The 21,613-nt window shown below is 44.0% G+C and overlaps 1 protein-coding gene across 4 annotated transcripts; it reads left to right on the forward strand.

The window, feature by feature from the left end:
* Positions 1-1,553: 1,553 nt before the first annotated feature.
* On the forward strand, positions 1,554-20,627 carry LOC117139383. 4 transcript variants are annotated; one of them, XM_033301640.1, is made up of 6 exons: positions 1,554-2,066; positions 14,609-15,146; positions 15,251-15,367; positions 15,768-15,806; positions 16,172-18,728; positions 18,794-20,627. In XM_033301640.1, exons 2-6 carry the CDS (start codon positions 14,733-14,735, stop codon positions 19,294-19,296), a joined length of 3,630 nt encoding a protein of 1,209 aa, XP_033157531.1. In that variant the 5' UTR covers positions 1,554-2,066; positions 14,609-14,732; the 3' UTR covers positions 19,297-20,627. The 4 variants fall into 4 exon arrangements, with proteins under 4 accessions (XP_033157531.1, XP_033157534.1, XP_033157532.1 ...); XM_033301641.1 differs by lacking the exon at positions 1,554-2,066 and adding an exon at positions 6,865-7,097; XM_033301642.1 differs by lacking the exon at positions 1,554-2,066 and adding an exon at positions 14,220-14,237.
* The last annotated feature ends 986 nt before the right edge of the window (positions 20,628-21,613 follow it).

The raw sequence follows: 21,613 nt of genomic DNA on the forward strand, positions 1-21,613 counted from the left end.
AATCCATTTACGGAATGTTAAGTGTTTTCCCCACTAATTATATATTTATTAACCTTCCAGGTTTTTGACGATATGCTCACCCATTTTTACGACTGCGGCTAGGCTTGTTGGAGAGGAAGTTGGTATCTAGTCAAAATGTAGTCACTGAGTAAGTGCTTTACACTTTATTTATAGCGCAATATTATAGAGTTCGATTAGATCATTAATGGTTGCGAGTTTGAGTCATGGAATGACTGGCGTTTATGCACAGATGTCCATTGATCTAATGCCGCTTTCAAAGTTATACTTTTACTTTTAACTTAACTTTATTTTTATGTCTGAACAAATCATTTTTTCAATATTACGAATTGAATTACGAACTTTAATAGTTCAAAAAGAGCATAAAAGGAAATCGAAGTGGTTTCACCATTCAGTGGAGAACTCCTTAAAAGTATTGCATAAATTTAAAAACAGAAATTAAGTAATCCATCACAATGATAAATAACCTTGTAAAGTGTTGCGAAAAAGCTCTCACTTCCCATTTTGCGAGCGCGACATTTGTTTGCCAATTGTTTGCATGCAATTATGGCATCATGAAATTTGATACCCAAAAAACAGGAACAGAAATAAAACTGAAACAGAAACAAATCATGAACAAACCAATTACATGCCGTGCCAAACTTCTGGCCAAGAGAGAGAGCCCCACCAAACGGGTTAAGAGCATTGAGAACAAGTGGCCCACGGACGGCATTTGGTTGCGCTTGGCTTGCGCCGATTCTAAACTTGTTAGAAGAGTGGTGTTGTAATTTTACGCTCGCATGCTCAATTTACGCTCGCTGGCCAGACTGCGGGTACACTGAAAATAAAGTCAACCCAGTCTCTAGTAAAAAGCTCACGCTCAGCTCGGCTTAAAGAAGTACTTATTAGACTTGAAATATTTGTAATAGTTTCATATTTCTCTTAAAAGTCCATGTAAGCGTATACTTCGTTCTTATTGATATATCATTTTTATATTTCAAAACAAAGTTCTTTTTATAATATTACTTCTATTAAGATTACGATATGATCATCGATATTGCTTTAAAAATATTGTATAATTTTTTTATTTTTGTGTGTTAGAAGAGTTTAGAACTACGTATGTCCGTGTATTTTGTGCGAAAAAGAGTGGCGGTATTTGCCAGGGTATTGGTGCTGCCAAAGAGATACCTGCGCCCGCGCGCTCACCTTGAATGAAAGTTCTGGCCTGTTGCGCTCAGTGCGCGAGAGGGAAAGAGACGGATAGGGAGAAAGAGAAAGAGAGGGGCAGAGAGCTGAGAGAGCGCCGAGATGTGGTTGTGATCAGTGTAAATGGCACTGCGATCAAGAACCTGAGACACCTGAGCTGCGCCCTACCTGTGTGTTGGTGTGCGCTGTTGTGTTTGAAGAGAAAGAAGAGAGTGCTGGACGTGCGAGTGTGTGCGTAAGGCCGTGTAATGAAATGCTGAAAAGTCTATCTGTCTGCGCAGTCGCCGCGCTGCCGCTGCTCTGCCTTCAGAAGCCTCTAACGACATCGACATTGAAGTCGCACCGCGACTCATCCGTAGTTTCAGTTTCCCGTAAGCAACAAAACGATCGAGACATGATTTCGTAAGACGCACGCGTTACGCTTCTACTTGCTTCAAGACAGCAAAAAGACCACTGATCCACCAGACTTTGCAACATACACCCACCCACAAAAAGTTCTGAAACTAAGAGTATCTAGAAGCTACAACCCCCAATTCAAAGTGATTTGTGTCTATCAGCTAAACTGACAAAAAAGTGACATACACATAAGACTGCCCCTAGTTATGCAAATGAAATTCCACTAGACCTAAGCCAATTAGTTCAATTCCCCAACCAGTGCACTTGTGTATCAAAAATATAGTTCGCTCAACTATATTCGAAAAGTTTAAGAATAACAAAGTGTCTATTATGATCGAAACTTAAACAGCCAGCAAGCACTTTTCGGCTTCGGATTGGATTTATTGCGTAATGGATTTAAATTTAGCCGCAACATTAGCAGCAACCTCAACAACACGGAACGGATATGCATTTAAACACTGAACATGGTAAGTACTTCTAAATGATTTACCTTATATAAACTTCGTAATATTTCCTAGCTGCCTTTTTATTGCTCCAAGTCAATTATATAGCTGACAAGCTAACGATCGAGCTAGCTAATAGAATTCAACGAAGGGTTTTTATGGGTCTAAGTTTACAGATTGAAATTGTCTTGGTGAAGCAGTTCCCGAAAGTTCTGTAAAGAAAGCTTTCTTCGGAAGACTGTCTTCGTTGGAGAAGCTTCAGGAAATTTTAGAGCGGGTTTTTGGAAGGTGGTCATAACAGTTGAGAATGAATACGAATTGTTCTTTTCCCATAAATTGCATAATAAATCATACTGGCCACTGGTAATTAAATTTTTTCTTTCAAATAAATTCTTAGGTAATTTCTAATTTCCAGTTAGAACTTTTTTCAAAACTTCTCTTTTAATTTATTCTTAGATAATTTTTCTTTATTTCAACTTTTTTATTGACATCTTAATTGCTTGGGTTTTATTCCTGATTTTCAACTTTTTCTTCACTAAATCTCACATTAAAGCCACCATAATTTATGACTAGCGTTTAAAATTAACCATGATGTTACACAGCAGCCAGCAACATCTTATTATTCTTAACACCACGAAGAAGACTTTCACATACAATTTATGCTAATCATAAGTATTCGATAGAAAGGTTATATAATAGTACGTCGCACTGGGCGAGAACAAGTTTCCAGCAAAATGCCCAAAAAGCGGATAAAAAATGGTATGATGATTAATTACAGGCAGGCTAGAAAAATGGCATAAGCAGCTAAAATTTCTTAGCCGCAAATGGGAGATGGCAGAATGATGGGGACTGGCATTTCGTTAGAAAAATCATGTATAAAGCTTCCCCAATCTCCTGTCCCTATATAAACAAAATATATATATGTATATATTTTAATAATCACATCAGCAAAAACAACAATATAGCACTCACAACACAAATAATTAGACAAAACCAGTTTGGGCTTAAACAAATCGCACAAACAACAAAATGGGGGTAAATATACGCCGACGGAGGGACAGAGAGCAAATTATAGGCTGGATAGCAGATGGAGCGAGATGGCGACAGATAATTGGCGACGTAAGGCAGAAAAACCTTGACTTTGACTTTAAATGACTCGACAACTGATCGCACGCTAACACGCTCCAACAGACGGTGATAAAAGCAACAACGCCAGCAGCAGCGGCAATAAAATATTGTATAAACAAATAAATTGAAATCGAAATCGAAATGAGATGAGATGAATGAACACAACGACAAGCCGATCGAATGAAATCAAAACTCAGTGCGAATTTGTAATGCGATTCAAAATCACACGATGATCATTTCAATATCAAGGTCATTAGCAGCTGCAGCTGTCCAAGTTCTGTCGTTGGCCACCTGCTCCCACAGAGCTGTCAGTCTCCTCCTGACTTGATTCCGAATGGCATTCGAAATGAGTTATATCTCTATCCGACCATATATCGCTTATATAGCTTGGAAACAGCTTGCTTAATTTTGCAATTTAAATGAGCTCCCCGTCTAAGTTTGTGTATGAAAGCAATTCTTTTGATTCTTCTATGGCTTTTCCCTCTTCTTCATTTGTTGTTGTTGCTGTTTCTTTTTTTGGCACGCATGCCGAGAGTTCATTGACTGTCAGCCGCAAACATACACACACTCTATGCCCCCACCCCACATAACAAATGACTTAGGCAACAAACTTGCCTTCGTTCGGTTTTCGTTTTCATTTCGAGCACCAGAAGATGCTGTGTGCGTAAGCGAGACAGAGCGTTAGGGAGAGGCCAAGGACCTAGGCCAAGAATTAGAGAATCCCCTCCGCAAATCCCCCCTCGAAAAGTGAATCTGCCGCTTCAGCTAGCAGCAGAAGAAGAAGCCAATGACCAGGAGGGGAAACCAGTTCAGATCGGCTCATCCTTGGGCCAGGGGCACGGTTTGAGTTTGGGGCAGGTTGCAGCAGCAAGCTCCTCTATCTCAGCCACCTCCTCCTGATTCCCGGATCCCCAGATCACCCCCCAATGGTACAGGCATCGCACATTGGGAATCATTTGCCGTGAAAAGGGCGTTCAACTGGCAAATGCTCATGGGCACATGGCGTGCTCAACTGAAGCAAGCCAAAGGTTCTTGCACTCAGCCAGTTCTTCTGCTTCTGCACTGGAAACAAGAGCTTAACAAGTGCTCTATTTTAAAGAAATGAAGTTAAAAAATGAAATAGCATCGGAAATGGAAGAAACGATTCACATATTTACCCAGCTATTGGCTATACGTTTATCATATTTCTAACTGATCTTTTATCTGCCAAACAATCAATCGCATAGGCTTAGTTCGGATTCTTATAAGCATATTCAGTTAAAAATATTGAATTATGGATAGTGTTCTAGTTAGAGCACATAACAAATCAAATATCAGTTATAAGTTTTTTTCCGGTGTTCTTATGCCCGGTTCTCTGCCACTTCTAAGGCCTGATGAAAAGGGAATCAAATCACTCTTACTCTTGGCCAGCTTTTTTTATTTGCTTGAGCCAGGGTTATTGACTCGCTCGTGGTCTTACCTTGGGCAGTTCTTCCTGCCTTTTGCTTTCTGCTGGAGCTGCATCTTCGTTTGAAATTGTTGCTGCCTTGGCCACTTGCCACGCACAAGAGGATGAGGCTGAGGAAGAGGTGGAGCTGCCAAGTCATCCGCGGCAGCTTCCCAGGTAACATACAAAACTAATAAGAGGCTTAAGAGAGCCGGCAAAGAGAACGCCGACGCACAGGTGGGACCTGCAGGTAGAAAGAAAGAGCGAACCAGGAAGAAAGTGTGGCCAAGCAAAAGAATGGAGCGAAAGAAGTGGTAGCGCAGCAGCAGATGAAAAGAAAACAAGTTCAATGACCGACCTACTCAAGCGCGTTATAACCAAAGCGCGCACACACACACATGCATACACATACGCACTGCGGAGAGAGGAGAGAGAGCACATGCGCATGCGCACAGCTCGAAGCCGAAGCCGATGCCAAGCCGAAGTTGAATGCCGAAGCCGAGGTACGAACCTCACTTGACGTTGAACTTTGGTGCGACAGGTTCTGTGTCAATGTTGTTGTTTTGTTGCCTTTGTCGCCTTTGTTGTTGCTGCTTTGACACTATCGTGTTTAGCTGTAAATGCCCACATTGTTGTTATTGTTTGCAGTGCATAGACTGTGACATTGAGCACTCTGCGAAAAAGTATCAGGCAACTCTAAATTGATTAGATAATATATACGCTCAGTAGTTCCCTGAATGTGAATTTATTTATATTAATACGCTAAAAATCCATTTCTGTCAGTACATTGATGATCATTAAATAAAAGGTAAAAGAGTAGGTGGTTATATTGGGAAAGGGGGTGTTGGAGCTCTCCAACTATTTGTTTAGGTCCCTCTCTTTAGATCTGGAAATCAAATTATGCTCATTTACGCGCCATGAATACGTAATCCCCCAATTTGCCGGCCACTCGTAATTTGACTATGACAAAATGGCTTTTTATTAACCTAACGGAACATTCACCGGCTGTACTCCACCTATTACTTTTCGGTTTTACAGTTGTATGTCGCGGTGGCCATTAAAAAACGTGCTTGGCGTTCTTAATGACTATTTCGCTGGCGGTTAGATTCACAAAGACAACGCCGAAATGAACTCTGAAGAGGTCTAGCTCATTCGAATAGTTTTGCATAATGTCCCTGGCACCGAGACTTCCGGCTGCAGCTCTAGTTCATTGTCAACGGTCAATTTGCAATCGAATGGCAGCACAACCCCCACAAACAGAGCATGCGTTGCGAAAGAAGAGAGCGAATTTGGGTTAGAAGAGAGCGCAGCGAGAGATGCAGCGAGAGCTTTGCAACGTCTGCAATGCACTTTAAAAAACGGGAGCTGAGCTTATGGAAAATGACATAAAATCATGTTAAAAACGGCATTTAAATGCTGCAGATCTAAATTAATAAGACTAATTTCCCTAACAAGTAAGATTCGATGATTCAAGAGAAGAGATATGATTCAAAATGCTAACCTCCCTAAAATCTTAACCAAATGCTTTCCTAGACCAACAAATCCTTCGCCTGACCTAACCCAATATGTTTTGTGTTCCAAAATAAACCCGGACTGCGTGATGTTCTCGGCCCAGAGCAGAATGAGCTGCACAGAGCCAGAGATCCACCCTCTATAGGTTTAGACTCCCGAACTTAAAAAAGCACGATGTTGGCCGAAAACGAAACGAAACGAAGCTCTGCTGAAAAGGGCCGCACTTGCTGCGCTGCTGCCGCTGTCGTGCTGGCCCTGTTGTTGTTATTGTTTCGCACTGGGCGAGTTCAGTTGATGCCAAGTGCAAGTGCCAATAGCATTGGCCTCCACCCCCCACAGCCCCCTGAGAGCCACCCAGAACCACCTTGTTTACTGTCTGCAGTCGGCGGGCAGAGAAGCCGGCGTTGCAGCCAACTTCGCTGCCGCATTTGGCTGAAATCGAAGGGAGCTGGCAGCTTTTGCAGCTGCTCGTTATTTCAGTCCTGACTCGGGATGTTAACGCGTTGGGCAGGTCATGTCTCATGGCACAGCCGCGTTGCGTGGACCAAAGAACGGCAAAGAAAACCAGCAGGACATCCCGTGCACTGAGTTCAATACATAAATAGTTATATATATATATATTAGCTACAAGCTAAGGCCGCCGCCGCAAATGTGTTCAATTAGCAAACGAGAAGCGTTTAGAATAGCGTACATCGAGTGCTCCAGTGCTTCAGTGCGTTAGTTAAGTGTTAAGCTCGCCCTAAGTCAATGTATCTAATCAAGTATCCCGAGATACCACCAATTGGTGCAATGTGTTCACACGTCGATCAGTGTAGACCATTATACTTCGATCGCATCTACTTTCGCGACACCTTCGCCAACATCAGCTTCTTCAAGTCGCGCTTAAAGAGCCATCAAAAACTGGCCAACACCTGAAACAGAGCCATTAAGACTGAGGCCGCAAAACAGTGAGACTGAGTTTGAATTGTGCAACAACCGAAATCAAAGAGGTAACTACTAGAATAGGATTGTGCAATAGCCTCTGAGAAGTAGCACCGGCTAGGGTTAGGGTTTTTTTAGCATAAAATCTACTTTTGCTTTTGTGCTGACCATGTCCTAGCGCACTGACTCCCCCCGCTCCGCCTTTCGTTGTGAAAGTTCGCCGCTGCCGACGCAGTTCATCAACCTTTCTCTCTACACACAGTTCAGTTCAGTTCAGTCCAGCTCAGCTCGGCTTGGTTCGGTTCAGTTCAGTTCAGTAATGCACTCCGTTCCGAGGAGCAACCCAGCCCAGCCCAGCCCGAAAGCAACCGAAAGCCAACCCAGAAGCAGCCCACAGCGAACCCAAACCATATATCCTTATATCCCAGACACAAACACCAGTCGTTGTCTCTTTCGCTCGCATGGCCTTGGTCGTGCGGGGCTTTTGCTGAATGGGTGGAAAAAATTAAAAGTGAAACTTAGCTGCGCCTGCCTGGGCAGACGATGACGTCGGCGCAGAAGCTCGGCTCAATTGCAGTCTGCAGTCTGGAGGTCCTTGCCCTCAGCAGCAGCGGCGCAGGCACGACCCACGGAGTTTTCCTCGCCGGCAGAGGCAAAGGCAGCAACTGAAACAGAGGCAGAGCGGAGTTTTCCACGCTGCACACTGTCAAGTCCACGTTCACGAGAGGAGCGCAAAAAGGACACAGAAGGAGCTGCGAACCCAACCCAAAGTTTCGCAGGACCTTCGCGTCTGTCTGCTGCCTGCGCCGCTGCCACTGCCGCCGTCGACTGCTCTGCATCCTTCGACGTCGTCGTCAACGTCATCGCGTCGCATCGCCATCGCCATCGTCCTGTGTGTGTTTCGCTTTCCGTATTGGGTGTGTATCCGATTGCCCGGGTACGACGACCGTACGTGCCCGGCGGAGTTCATTGAATGCCAGCCGCAGCTCCAGCGATTTATGTATGGAAAGCGAAAAGGATAATGAGCCGAAGTCGACTGAGCTCGATGCCTGGGCCCTGCCCCAACATAACGGACTGCACTGGGCAAAAAATATGTTGGTCTATTATATTCTAAGCATTATAAGAGTCAGAATGTGCCAGCAAAAGTAGGCATATATAAAAATAGATAAGGTGTTATCAATCTTTTGAAGTTCTATATCACAGATGAGATTAAATCGATTACTTTGTATAAAACTATTTCGTTGGCCTGTTAGTCAGACACAATGACATCGAAAAGGACATTTTCTTGCAGTGTACTCACATCCACACTGATGGCGTCGTCTGGCGTCTGAAAATGCCTGAAAAGGGTCGTTCGCCTTTTCTGTTGTCTGGCCCTTATTTTTGTTGTACTTGTTGTTGTTTTTTTTTTCACTTTGCCCTGTGCGAATATACGAGTATGTGTGCTTTTTTTACTTTGACTTTTTTGTTGTTGTCATGGTCTGGCAACCAATCTCTCTCGGCCCCGCCCCCTTTTCGCCAATGGGAGGCAGACAGTGGCTGCTCCTTTGTCGAATTTATGCGCATTTTCAATCGCTTTGTCGTAGGTCGTGTTTGTTGTTTGTTGTCGTACCGTTCCGTTCCGTTCGGAGTAGTCGTCAAGGTAATGTGTCGCCTACAGGATTATGGATTTAAGCCGCTTCCTTGCGAAGTGTCCTGATCCGCCTGTCGGCGCAAAGGACACCAGTGAAGAGTTCCTTTGAGGGATCGATCGGTTGGGGTTTCCACTTAATAGTTCTGCACTTTTAATTGTTGCTCATTGATTTTCGCCACAGGATAGTGATAGATGAGCATTTTCCGCAGTTCTTTTTCCCATTTCGTATTTTCTGGTAGCCATGACATCATCAGCCAAATCACTTGGCTGCAGTTGGATTTGCATTGCCTCATCGTTGCTGCGCCTCTGCCTCAGCCTCTGCCGGCGTCGGCGTCCACGTCTACGTCTGTGTCTGAGTCTGGGTAAAAAGCATTTGACCTTTGGGTTCGTTAACCCTTTTGTACGCTAGATGATGTAAGCCAAGGCACTGAAGGACCTGCAGCAGAAGCTTAAAATAAATATTTGCTTGACAGTGGGTAGCACTTAAAGATAGAAACGCCCTTGCTCCATTGGCAATCTAAGTTTCCAAGTATAATCATTACTAATTAAACGGCAAACAAACACATATACATTAATTATATCAAGAATAGCAACAACAACAATAGCATGCAAATGGAAAACTTTCACTGCGCAGTAGGGCGAAAATTGCCAACTGATAAGGAAGCAAAGTGCAAACGAAAAGCTTAGCAAAGCTACTCAAAATAAACACTTGAAGCGTAAACTGCATTGATAAGGAAAATGCTGGGTATAAAGGGGGGAAAAGGGCCGAAAAGGGGGCGGTGCCCCTTCGAAAATAGCACTTAATTTATGGTTATTTGACCTACGTCAAAGCTAAGTGGGAGAATACATGCAATCAGCAAATGCTCAAGGGCAAAGAAATAATAGGAAACAATAAAAAAATCCTATTGATTTATTGCCATTAAAAGCAACAGCTGCTAGAGTTGGAAAAACAATTAGTCAAACGCCAAAAGATAATTCAGTAGAGCAGCAACAAACCAAGTTATACAACAACAATTCCCATTGGCTTTTATTTTTCTTAACAAAATGCATGAAGGAATTTCAAAAAGTGTGTTATTTTAATTTGATAATCTGCGAATGTCATGTGCACTTAATTATGCAAATGTTAAAACAAATCGAAAACGAACGCATTGCACATATATTTCAATTACCTGCTTCAGCAATCAAATGAATGAACTTAATTCTTGGGAATTGTTTAATTGAATACTTTCGTTTTTGTTTTTAGAGAATTTGCATTGAATGTGGTACAAAAAATGTACGAATGTTTAAAAATTGATTTTAAAATTTGCGTACTTAATATACTTTCGCTTTTAGCTGTGTTGCTTTCTTTGCGTTCGAATTGAATTTGTAATTGATTTATAATTTACGATTATTAACTGACAAAATCCCCAACGACTTGACTGTACAGTGGGCATCGGCTAAGGGCTTTGCAGGAGTGTGAGCAGTTCAATCGCCTTTCCTCACTCTCGTTTGTGGGGTGGAGATTGCATTCGTTGTGCACATGCGCATTTGGAAGTAATGGCAACAGCAACAAAAACAAAAGAATGCACAATATTTTCAAGGTTAAAGTGCAACGAAACCGCAACACAATACCTAACCAGCCAAAAGGGGGTGGATTATGGGTGGGTGGTGAATGCTGGGTGGTGGGTACTGTGCACACAGAATCATCAGCATAAAAATAACTGGCATACCTTTTGTTCAGTGTCCTTGAAATGCTGGTATTAATTTCACGACACTCTGATTAGATAATCACCTGCACACACCCACTGTGCGCCCTGCATACCCCCACCACCCCCAACCCCTTCCTTATTGTTTTTTTTTAATCTTTTTTTGCAATGCGAATGAGTGAGACGAATGCGGCAATTTTTGTTGTTTTCGCATTCAATTCGCATGCACATTCTCGACTTGTGACTCAAGGTTATAATGATGATGATGCTCTAGCTGAACGCCCCACCCGCCCACGGCCCCCCAACGTTTACCCCCTCCCTCGTACCCTTAACGCTGAAAAGCTCACACAAATTATTATTACACAGGCAGAGTGAGAGAGCGAGAGAATAAACAAATAGCTCGCAATTTTATTTTATCAGCTGCCCCACCTCACCACCCCGCTCGTTTCGTTTTTCGCTTTTCGTTTCGTTTTGCATGCACATAAAACTAAATGCAAACTCCCCGCCATTCCCCGCCATTTTCCACCCCTTTGCATTTTTACATTTCCGGGTTGTGCCCCCTCTCCATCGCACACCCTGTATTTGGGCACTGACTGACTGCAAATCATCTCGGCCAACAATGAAAAATATGGATTAACTGCGGGTAATATCGTGTGCTGCATCTGTAAGTGCGAAGCGATTGCCAGGCTAAAATCACTGTATCCGACTCGAAAGTGTAGCGAATTCGATGTCATAATAGATTAGGCCTTGGGCAAAAAGACCTAAGAATGTGTAAACAAAAATTTGCAATTCCTGGTTCCGCATTTGATAGGTATTATAGCTTAGATTATTAGAAATACCTAGACACATTTACAAGAAACTGTTTTTAAACTGTAGTAAGCAAAAAAATAGACACATAATAAATTGATTATTTTATTAAAATTAAAAAAAAAATTATTTGGAGATGTAGTTATGCTAATCTCTAGAAAACTAATATAATATCTTGTTTTAATCATTACTTTACAATCTTCTTAAATTAAGTTATATCTTAGTTATTCAACCCCTTTCCCAATACAGAAGCCTCTACTTTTGAAGCACTTCCATGGCTTGCATATGGCTAAATAATAAATATTTACATTACACTTGAAAAAACATCGTTAAATTTGTTTATTCATTGAAAGTACTTAGCTTCGCCGATTTCCTACTTGGATAGAGCGAGATGGCGAGCAATTTATGACTGCGCCGCTTTGACAGAGTGCAGTTATCAGCTGAACGTGCACACACACACACACAAAGTGCCATATAGAAGTGCATACATTACATTCATACATATATGTACATATATATTGGTATAGCGCTAATGCGGTTAGTACAGTTCACTTTGTCCTTGAGCGAGCGATTCCAAGCGGCATGAGACCCCATTTGGGGCTCTGTTCTGTTTGGCTCGGCTGCAATCGCTTCCCGCAGTGCAATTTGATAAAGATCGATGCATGGCGAGAGCATAGGAGCATCGCGGAAGTTTTTGTTCACTGGCGGCGGCGTACGCGGCATACACGGCGTATGCGCAATGTGCTCTTATCACGGGTCGTCAGCGTTCAAGTTGAATGTTGAATGCCTCTGATCAATTGCCTCTTGCTACGTTCTGTTTCTATCTACTTTTTTTTGTGTTGATTTTTATGAGTATGTCTTGGTCTGTGTACTTTATTTATTTTTAATTTCCCTCCCGTCGAGTGTGTGTCCTTCAAATGCAATTGTGCGATGATTAGAAACGCAAAGCGCCAAGCGATTTTTACTTTTTGTTTCTAATGTCTGTATGTGCAGCTGTTTATTTTCATTTTCACAGCGATAGCGAAAAGCTTTTTGGCGCGCTATCTGCAGTTTCACGCTCACGAATGCAGTTTGTTGATTTAACTAGAATATTGTTGATTTTTGTGTAGCAAGGCATGCATGACTTCCTTGTGTGTCGAACGCATCTGTGAATTGCGCAAAGGGTTGCCGCCACCCCCCTCTGAAAAACGAAAGTATCTCGTGAGACCCACCAGCTCGATTCTTCCTCATTTCGTCTGCATATTTTTGGCTGACGGCGCCAGCTGGCAAGAACCCACACACAAATGTGGAAAGACATAGACAAGGGATGGGAAAATCACGAGCAGCCAGAAATCACTTTCTGCAGATCGTTTTCGCACATTTCCGCACTCGCAGAACAGAATCAAAATGCAATTCGCAAGTGCAAGTGCAAGTGCATTAGGCATCATTCAGTGCACACAAGCCGACATACCGACATTCAGATAGATTCACATAGTCGGTAGTGTTGCAATTTTGCATCCGTGTCGCATTTGATCGCCGGGGCTCGGGAAAATCGTATTTCGTACTTCGCATTCGCATTTCGCATTCTACGTGCGTGCAGTTCGACGAGCGGACGGAATTCGAGCCACTTTGTAGCTCCTTTTGGCCACTTGAATGGTTTACCGGGGTAGTTGAATATAGAAGCGTATTTATTGTTCATATATCTGTACCGATTGGGTGAGTCCACAACCACAACCATCCCTCCCCACGAACGGCCTCGAAAGTGAACTTCCTGGTTATGGGATTGCACTCAACTTGATTGGGGGGCGCGATATCATTTTGTATTTATAGTTGGGCTTGGGGTGGCGATAAGAAGAGTTCCTGGTATTTCCTGCTGCAAATATGCCAGGTTTCCAGCGAAGGGAATCCCTAGTTAAACTAATCTGCTTGCGGATGTTTGCCGCTAAATACATTTTATTTATTCAAGTTGGGGTTTAACCATTTCCATAACCATGAATACCCACAAGAACCCCCCCCTAATTTATGTAATCAAAGTGAAGTGATCATTCAATTATATGTTTCCCAGCAAATTGTTCAAGGGCCCTCAAGGCGAAACCAATGCAACTTCCCCATTTCTAGGAAGGAACTGAATGGCCAGCCTTGCACAATAAATTCTTGATTGCGCAGCTGAAAATGTCCGAAAAGAGAAAAAAATAGGGAAACTATCATTTTAAATAATCGACAAGCAACCACCAATAAACCACCGCTGCAACCACTAGCCGCACCACCGAGCCATCGAGCCACCGAACGAGAAGCTTTTCGTCAGCGAAAAGCGCTTTCACAACCCTCTCTAGCGCAGAACTTTCCGAGCGAGAATTTGAGAATCTTTAACGGGATGCGTTCGTATGGCAGTGCAGTGGGTATTGGTGCAATGCCGGTTGTTGTGTGTGTGTGTGTGTGTGTGTGTATGCGACTTTCTATGTATGGGAAATTGCAATTTTGAGCTTTTTTGGGGTCTACGCCGGTTGGATGTGGGTCAGTAGTAGGAACTCTCGGTTGGCGGCGTCAACGTTTCCCTAGCTCTTCTTCACAAAAATACACATTGCAACCGAACGAAAAGAGACTAATAAATATTTCTACTTGAATCTTTGTTCGTATTTTCGTTGTCGTTTGCCGCAGATGCGTCTTAATTTTGTTTCCGCCTGGCGAATTTCGACGGAAATCTTGAATGTCGCAGTGCAAATAGTAGAATGCTGACTGAGCAGCAGGAGCTCTGTAGTCGTAGTTTGTCAAGCCAAGCTGGACGGCCACAGCCGGAAAATTATTCCGGGGCGGGCGGCAGGCCACACGGCTTATGCGTAACGAGAGAACGAAACGGAAAGTGATGCGTAATTTGCGGGCCCAACCAACAAAAATTCAAATAAAATTACAAATATCAGAATCAGTGCAAGCCGATATACAAAACCAGCAATCAATTATCAGCTTCATACTAATTAAAAGCCCAGCAAAAAGTAAACGGGTATTCTTTTCAATAAAATTGAAAGCAATGTAAGGTAAAAACCAGTGCAAATGCAAAACGAGAGTACAAAGCGCAGCAAACGGCAGCCAAATGAAGAAGAATAATTCAAGTGAGTTGTCTTCGAGGAATTTTCATTTCATTTTCTCCACCGGTGATGCGGTGGGTGGGCGTTGGGTGGCCATGCCCCTGAACGTGAACGTGTAACCTCCACTAAGGCCGTAATCTTGAACTGCACCACCAACCCCAGAGCCTCACCCCCTCCTTCTCGATGACCCCCTGCACTCGCTACTCGTCGCCGTTTTGCAGTTAGCTTTTAGCAGTGGCGATAACACGAATGCAACACTGTGAAAATTCTGAGGAGCTTTTCCAGGGTGAGGAAGTGCAGGGGTTCAGGTGTAGAGGGTGATAGGCGCCTCTATTTATAGCGCCAAATTATGACTATTTTTAAAACGCATTTTCCCATCCTTTGTGCCATTCCAGATCAAGTAAAACTTCAACCACAAACAACTAGCAGAATAAGCAGCAACCACTGAACCCCCTATATATATAAAACCAGCACATATATACACAGTGTTAGCTGAGCAACAATCTAGCTATAGTCGCCATGCATGGACATCACAACCACAACCATCTGCCGCAGCAGCAGCCACAAAATCCGCAGGAGCAGCAGGCGGGTGCCATCATGAAGGCAGCCAACCAGCCCCACCATCCCGCCCACAGCCATCAGCTCAATCACCCACATCCGCACCAGCATGCCCAGCCACATCCGCATCCACATCCGCATCACAAGCTGTCGGCGAGAAGGGCGCGCAGTCGCAGTCGAAGTCGCAGTCCGTCGCCGGATGGCAATCAGGACTACGATGTGACCAGGATGCGGGAGGAGGACTTCGAGCGGCTGGCCGTCTACCTGGTGCCAGATGTCCAGGCGGAGCGGGGACTGCCCAATCGAGCGGACAAGACGCTGCCGCGCAGCCTGACGCTCAAGTCATCCATGGTCTACTCAACGCCAAATGTTAAGGTAAGAAAGGATCTATAAAAATGGAAAGCCATAAAGAGCTCAAAAGAATTTACAGAAGAATGTGAAACTAATCCTTGTATTTTCATTATTTTCTTAACTTGCAGACTGAAGGAGTTTGGAGCAGCGGGGTCATCCCACGTGGCACTCGCTTTGGCCCATTCGAAGGCATTCCAACCTCTAATTATCCCAATGATAAGAATAAGGCGCGCTATTTCTGGCGGGTAAGCATCCTCATCACTATCTAAACATTAAATGAAGGGTTGAGCATCTGTTGTGGGCTTTCAATTCATTTGCATCTTTTGTTTGCCTTTGTTTTTGGTCACAGCTCCTTCGTAAAAAACGAAGGTTTCAGTGTTGCCTTAAATGAGTCATTATAAATCACCTAAAAACATGCTTCCCCCATCCAATCATCCAGCCGAAAAGAAAATCGAAATATGCAACTAACCAACTCGTTTCTCTTTAATTTTTATTTCATGTGATCTAATCTTAAACCATCCCACAATTACCCAACCAAAATGAACACAAATATGTATAAAACCAAAAAAAAAAAAAATCGATCATAAATTCAAAATTATACTTTTGCATTTTGGAACGAATTCGATTTGATTGTGGTTAAATCAGGTGCAGGGAACACGCCACATAACCTACGGGAATATTAAGGTACCACTCACGATTTATGCTTTCTTTGATTTCTATTTGTTGTCTTTGAATCCCAAAACTATACACCTGCTTTCCCAGCTAATCCCCGATCAGCACAAACCTCTTTCTAACTAACCTTGCACTGCTCTCTTAATCTATACTTGTTGTGTATTTTACAAAAATTTAAGAATATTAAAGGGTATTTTAAAAAAGACCTTTAAATTATGAAAATTTTTCTAAAAACACATCCTTTAATCTATTTTCCTTGTAGATGAGCTATGTTTTTTCTTTCTTGTTGTGCGTCTTGTGTCGTTATGCTTTCCTTCGTTTTTCTCCAGAATTTTTCTAAATATCCCCATTTTCCCCGCTCTTTTCTCTTTCTGTAGATCTTCAAGGACGACGACTACTACTACTTGGATGGTTCCGATCGCTCGCAGTCCAATTGGATGCGCTATGTGGCCTCCGCGTATAGTTTATCCGTAATGAACCTGGTGGCGTGTCAGCACCAGGAGAACATCTATTTCTACACCACCCGCGACATTCTGCCCAACGAGGAGCTGATGGTGTGGTACTGCAAGGACTTCGCCAGTCGCCTGGGCTACGATGTGGATCCTGAGACGACGATCTTTGGCGCCTGCAAGCAGGCTGTGGAAGCGGAGGAGGAGGCGGACGAGGAGGAGGCGGAGGAAGAGGACGGAAAGCCGCGATACTCGATGCCAGCTCCGGAAATTCCACCAGATGTGGCCGTGAGTCACATAACCTACGTCATGGGTCTCCATCTGCCTGTGGGAGCGGGAAGTGGTCCAGCGAATGGATCGGTTGCGGGTTCCGTTTCCGGTGCCACACCTCCACCCCCGACTGCCACGCCATGCTGCCGCCGCTCCAGTCCACCCGCCCACGTCAGCACCACCACCTCCACCTGCAACGCCCACCACCCGCACATCCAGCATGGTCGACATGCCTCCGTGATCATCGGCCAGGATCGATCGCCTATGGCCAGCAGTGACAAGGATACGGCGGGATCTCCTCTTTCCGGTCTGGACCATCAGATGACCCCGCAGGATGGCAGCGTGAGGTCTGTGAGATCGGACGAGGGCTACCACAGCAACGAGTGCCACGAGGATGGACTCACACCACCGGAGGATTCCAGCGATAGCGAGAGTGAGCATAACTACGTGCTGGACTGCTCGAAGAAGGCGATTGCTCCCAAAGAGACAGTGATTGCCCAGGCCCAAAAGCCCAGCAGTTCTCCACCGGCAGTGGTAATGGCCAACACGACTACCAACTCGATGATTAGCCACAGTTCACCCACTGCGACGCCCATTTGCGAAACGGACAAGAATGAGTACAGAAAGTTCAAGGTGAAGATGCCGCTGAAGTACGAGTTCAAGAACAAGAGCTGCGTGAAACAGGAGCCAAGCCTTAAGGAAGTGGACCAGGAGATGTCCTTGCCGCAGGAGGAGGAGGAGGATCAGGTGATGCATCCGGAACCCGATTCCATTTGCCCATCGACCACCACCCATCTGGGCGATGAGCACATGCTGATGATGGAACGGGAACGGGAGAGGGAACGTGAAAGGATCCAGGAAAGGGAACCATCCAACCAGCAGCCCGCCTCCTCCACGGTCATCGTACTGGAACACAACTCCGGCGGTCAAGCCCGCACCATTGTCCCACTGAGTAAACCCTACTACGAACCAGATCCTCCCAGCGAACGCTATATGCGATTTGGCCAGCCCTCTTCAAGCATCCTGGAGACCATCCTCACCAGCCAACATCGCTTGGAGGCGGCAGCTGCTGCGGCAAATGCCTGCCGACAGGCCAATGCCGCCACACCACCACCCACATCGCCCACGGAGATGGCCTACAGCTACAAGAAGTCCCAGCGATACGGCAATGCCGTCAGTCCGGATAGTAGCTCCAATCTGGGACAGAATCCCGAGCAGCTCTCCTCGTCGGCAGTGGTGGTCGGTGAACAGGAAATGACCAGAGCCACGCTGATCAAGGGAGAGTGCTCACCACCACCGCCTAGCCACCATCATCACAATGTCATCTTCTCGCCTTCGAGACATGCTGCTTATCTGGGAGCCGGAGAGGCGGGTGGCCACTCGCCCAGTCCAGGTTATCCTGGCTATCCCCACTATGGAGCTGCAGCCACCTCGACCTTCCACTCACCACCGCACAGTTCCCATTCCCCGTTCGATCGCCAGTCGAATGCCTCCAGCGGTGCGGGTTCGGCCACAAATCTGCATTTATTGCAAACCAGCACCCAGATGCTGAACCATCCGCTGATGCAGCCCCTAACTCCCCTGCAGCGCCTTTCCCCGCTGAGGATTTCCCCACCCAGCAGCTTGAGTCCTGATGGCAACTCGTGTCCCCGCAGCGGCAGCCCCCTGAGCCCCAATTCCTTGGCCTCCAGGGGCTACCGATCGTTGCCCTATCCGCTCAAGAAGAAGGATGGCAAGATGCACTACGAGTGCAATGTGTGCTGCAAGACTTTTGGCCAGTTGAGCAACCTCAAGGTGCACCTGAGAACCCATTCCGGCGAAAGGCCCTTCAAGTGCAATGTGTGCACGAAGAGCTTCACCCAGTTGGCGCACCTCCAGAAGCACCATCTGGTGCACACGGGCGAGAAACCGCATCAGTGCGACATCTGCAAGAAGCGTTTCTCGAGCACGTCCAACCTGAAGACCCATTTGAGGCTGCACAGTGGTCAGAAACCATATGCCTGTGATCTCTGCCCGCAGAAGTTCACACAGTTTGTGCATCTGAAGTTGCACAAGAGACTGCACACGAACGACAGGCCCTATGTGTGCCAGGGTTGCGACAAGAAGTACATCAGTGCATCCGGCTTAAGGACCCACTGGAAGACCACCAGCTGCAAGCCCAACAATCTGGAGGAGGAGCTGGCCATGGCAGCAGCGGCTACATCGGAGTGTTTGGGTAGGTTTCAATGGCTCACTGCTGTTAGTTAAACTTAACTAACAATTAAATTTTTAAATATTCAGATAAAGACCATCCCGAACCGGACTCCCGAGAAGCCTACGAGCAACTGACGCAGCACATGCATCCTGCTGTGCATCCGGGATTGAGGCACCTTTCGAGTGGGGGTCAATCACCACCGCGCCTGATACCCCTGGGCAATCACATGGCGCCACAACAGCAGTCGCATCAGCAGCAGCAACAGCAGCATCAGCAACAGGGCGTGCCACCACCCCACTTGCTGATGACCCAACATTCAGTGGGTCCGGCACCAATGCTGCTGACCACCGCCAGCCAGTTGCCACCACCGCCGCCACACCATCAGCAGAACTCACCCAGCCGCCTGCTGCAACATGGCCACCCACATCCGTTGCAGATGCAACAGCAGCAGCAGCAGCACTCGCCCAAGGGACTCAAATCCCTGCCGGAATCGGGGGTGTATCTGCATGGACATAATGTGCAGGCGCAGGAGAGCAGACCATCGGTCATTGAGTCCTCCAACCAGCCCATGATCATCGAATGCACGTAGAAGGTACATGCTACATGGCATACAAAACGGACATGGAGCAGCTGCAGCCCAGACCAGGAAGTGATGGAATCCAAGTGCAATAAAGTTAAATAGAGTTAAGCGACAGACAGCAGACAGACAGACGATACCCCTTTTTAAACAAAATCGAAAAGGATAACAAAAACGCAGCACAAGTAAACGTAACGGTATTATTATATAGTTGTATATAGTTAGAGATTCCCCTCGTAAATTTTTGATCCTCCTCAAACCCTGAAATTGAAATTGAAAACTCATTTTCGCGCTATGAAAACTAGATCTCACCAATTGGCAATCCCATGAATTCTTCTTCTCATCATTATCAGCATGGCAGGAGAGCACTAAAGGCATATTATTTTTGATAAATATTTTATATATATACACCGAACATATAAAACGAAGTGAACAAAATTGGTTAACAGCAAGCGATTGTTAATGGGAAAATAAATGGAGCCGGCAGCAGATGAGAATTTTGCGGAAAACTGAGAACGAGAGAAAGAAAATGCATTTACACTTGACTTTCGATGATTTTCCAGTTCTGATTTGTTCTCACACCCTCGCTGTTTGTTTGTTTGTTTGTTGAGGCGCGCACCTTTAGATGTAGATTACGTAGTAGAGAGTTAAAGGATAAATAAGGATACATTTACACATACAATACATAGATTCAAGTTGCCTTATTTGAATTTCGTTAGCACTGAGATCCGCGGAAATAACATTTCGATCATCTCTGTTCAGTAAGAACAGATCTGCAAAGCTTATATACGTATTTTATATATGAATATATCATTATTATACATACGAATATATATATTTATATGTATTTTATTATATATACACAACCGGAAATGCAGCAACAAACAAATGATAGCAAAACTGTACATAGAAGGAAATCTTATTTCGGCATCTGTTGAACTAGTATCGCCTAGCTATATATAATTACGTAGACCTCTAGGGATTACCATTACCATTATCATTATTATGATTACTATGATTATTACGGAAAAAAAGATATAAAAACTAAGCAACAAACAAAAGAAAAAAAAACGTAAAGAAAACTTAGCTGAAAAATCGGTGCTTTTGACTGTTTCCATTTGTCCACGTTTACATTTACGATTGTATTTGTATTTCGAAACATATGAATTATATTGTAAACCACACTAAATATATATAAAATATATACACGTTAGTATAACTCTCTAGGATATTTCCCCACAAACTACTTTGCGCCTTAATCATTCAACCTTCCTCCAGCTCCTTTAACTCCTTTCACCACAAACAAAAAAAAAAAACAACGGAATCCAAAAAATTTGCTCGTATTGTACTTTACCAAAATTATGCTCTCAATTAGTCTTCGTTTTCGTCTGAATATTATATATATAGTATATATATAAAATCTTTAGCTAAACATAAGCTTATAATCTTAATGAGGCTGACTAGCTTTAAGTATCCACGTAGATCTATTAAGCGCATATTAATTAAATTAGACACTAAGGTCTGTATATTAAAGGCTGAGTCCAGAACTCGGCTTCGATCTGTAAGACACAACACCAATTCGTAATGATTAAGTATTTGTCTTGTAAAGTACGAGATACGGGGGTGGGGAGTTCGGGTAAATTCTGTAGAATCCCGATCATTGAGACTAAGACTATGCAAAAGTTTTTGTATTTTTGTATTTGATACAAAGCAAGCAGGAGTTAGGAAACGAGTGACGATGAGATGTTTTAGCCACGTAAAGTCTAGTTTAAGCTAGCCCTAAGATTTCTAAGCATATGCAATATTTATACGCATAATATTTCTAAAAAGAAAAGCAAAACGCAGAAAAGATGAGACAAGCCTACATACATGGAAAATATAAAAGAAGATAATCAAAATTATACAAAAAAACACAAAATTGATTTTTTATTTCTCGTTTGGTTTTAAACTCACATTTGTTGGTTGTCCAATCATCTATTTATTTATTTTTTTGTGCAATAGTTCGTGAATTTATGTTTTTGTTTCTCTTCGCCATCATTTGATCGACTTGAAACTCTTTAGGAATCTACTAAAATAAGCGACACACATAATACTTTCCTATTTGTGAGACTGAATGAATTACTATATATACAATACTCGTACTCGTAACTCATAGAAAACAAATCGAAGCTCCATCAACAGCCCCATCTTATAGAGGGTCTGCAGTGGACTCCACGGAAACCCAGACATTTCGATATATATTTTACCGAACCTTTTGTTTGTGCAAGCATTGTAATATATTACGATACGAATATGGATACATCTAGGCATATAGATATATATTTATACA

This window comes from Drosophila mauritiana, chromosome 3L, assembly GCF_004382145.1.
Source record: "Drosophila mauritiana strain mau12 chromosome 3L, ASM438214v1, whole genome shotgun sequence".
Classification (NCBI taxonomy): Eukaryota; Metazoa; Arthropoda; class Insecta; order Diptera; family Drosophilidae; genus Drosophila; species Drosophila mauritiana.

Excerpts from the sequence above, each read along its gene's own strand:
- LOC117139383 (XM_033301640.1), top strand. The coding sequence starts at position 14,733 with ATGCATGGACATCACAACCACAACCATCTGCCGCAGCAGCAGCCACAA. Across the intron at positions 15,368-15,767 it reads AGGCGCGCTATTTCTGGCGG|GTGCAGGGAACACGCCACAT; the intron begins GTAAGCATCCTC and ends TGGTTAAATCAG. Across the intron at positions 15,807-16,171 it reads TAACCTACGGGAATATTAAG|ATCTTCAAGGACGACGACTA; the intron begins GTACCACTCACG and ends CTCTTTCTGTAG.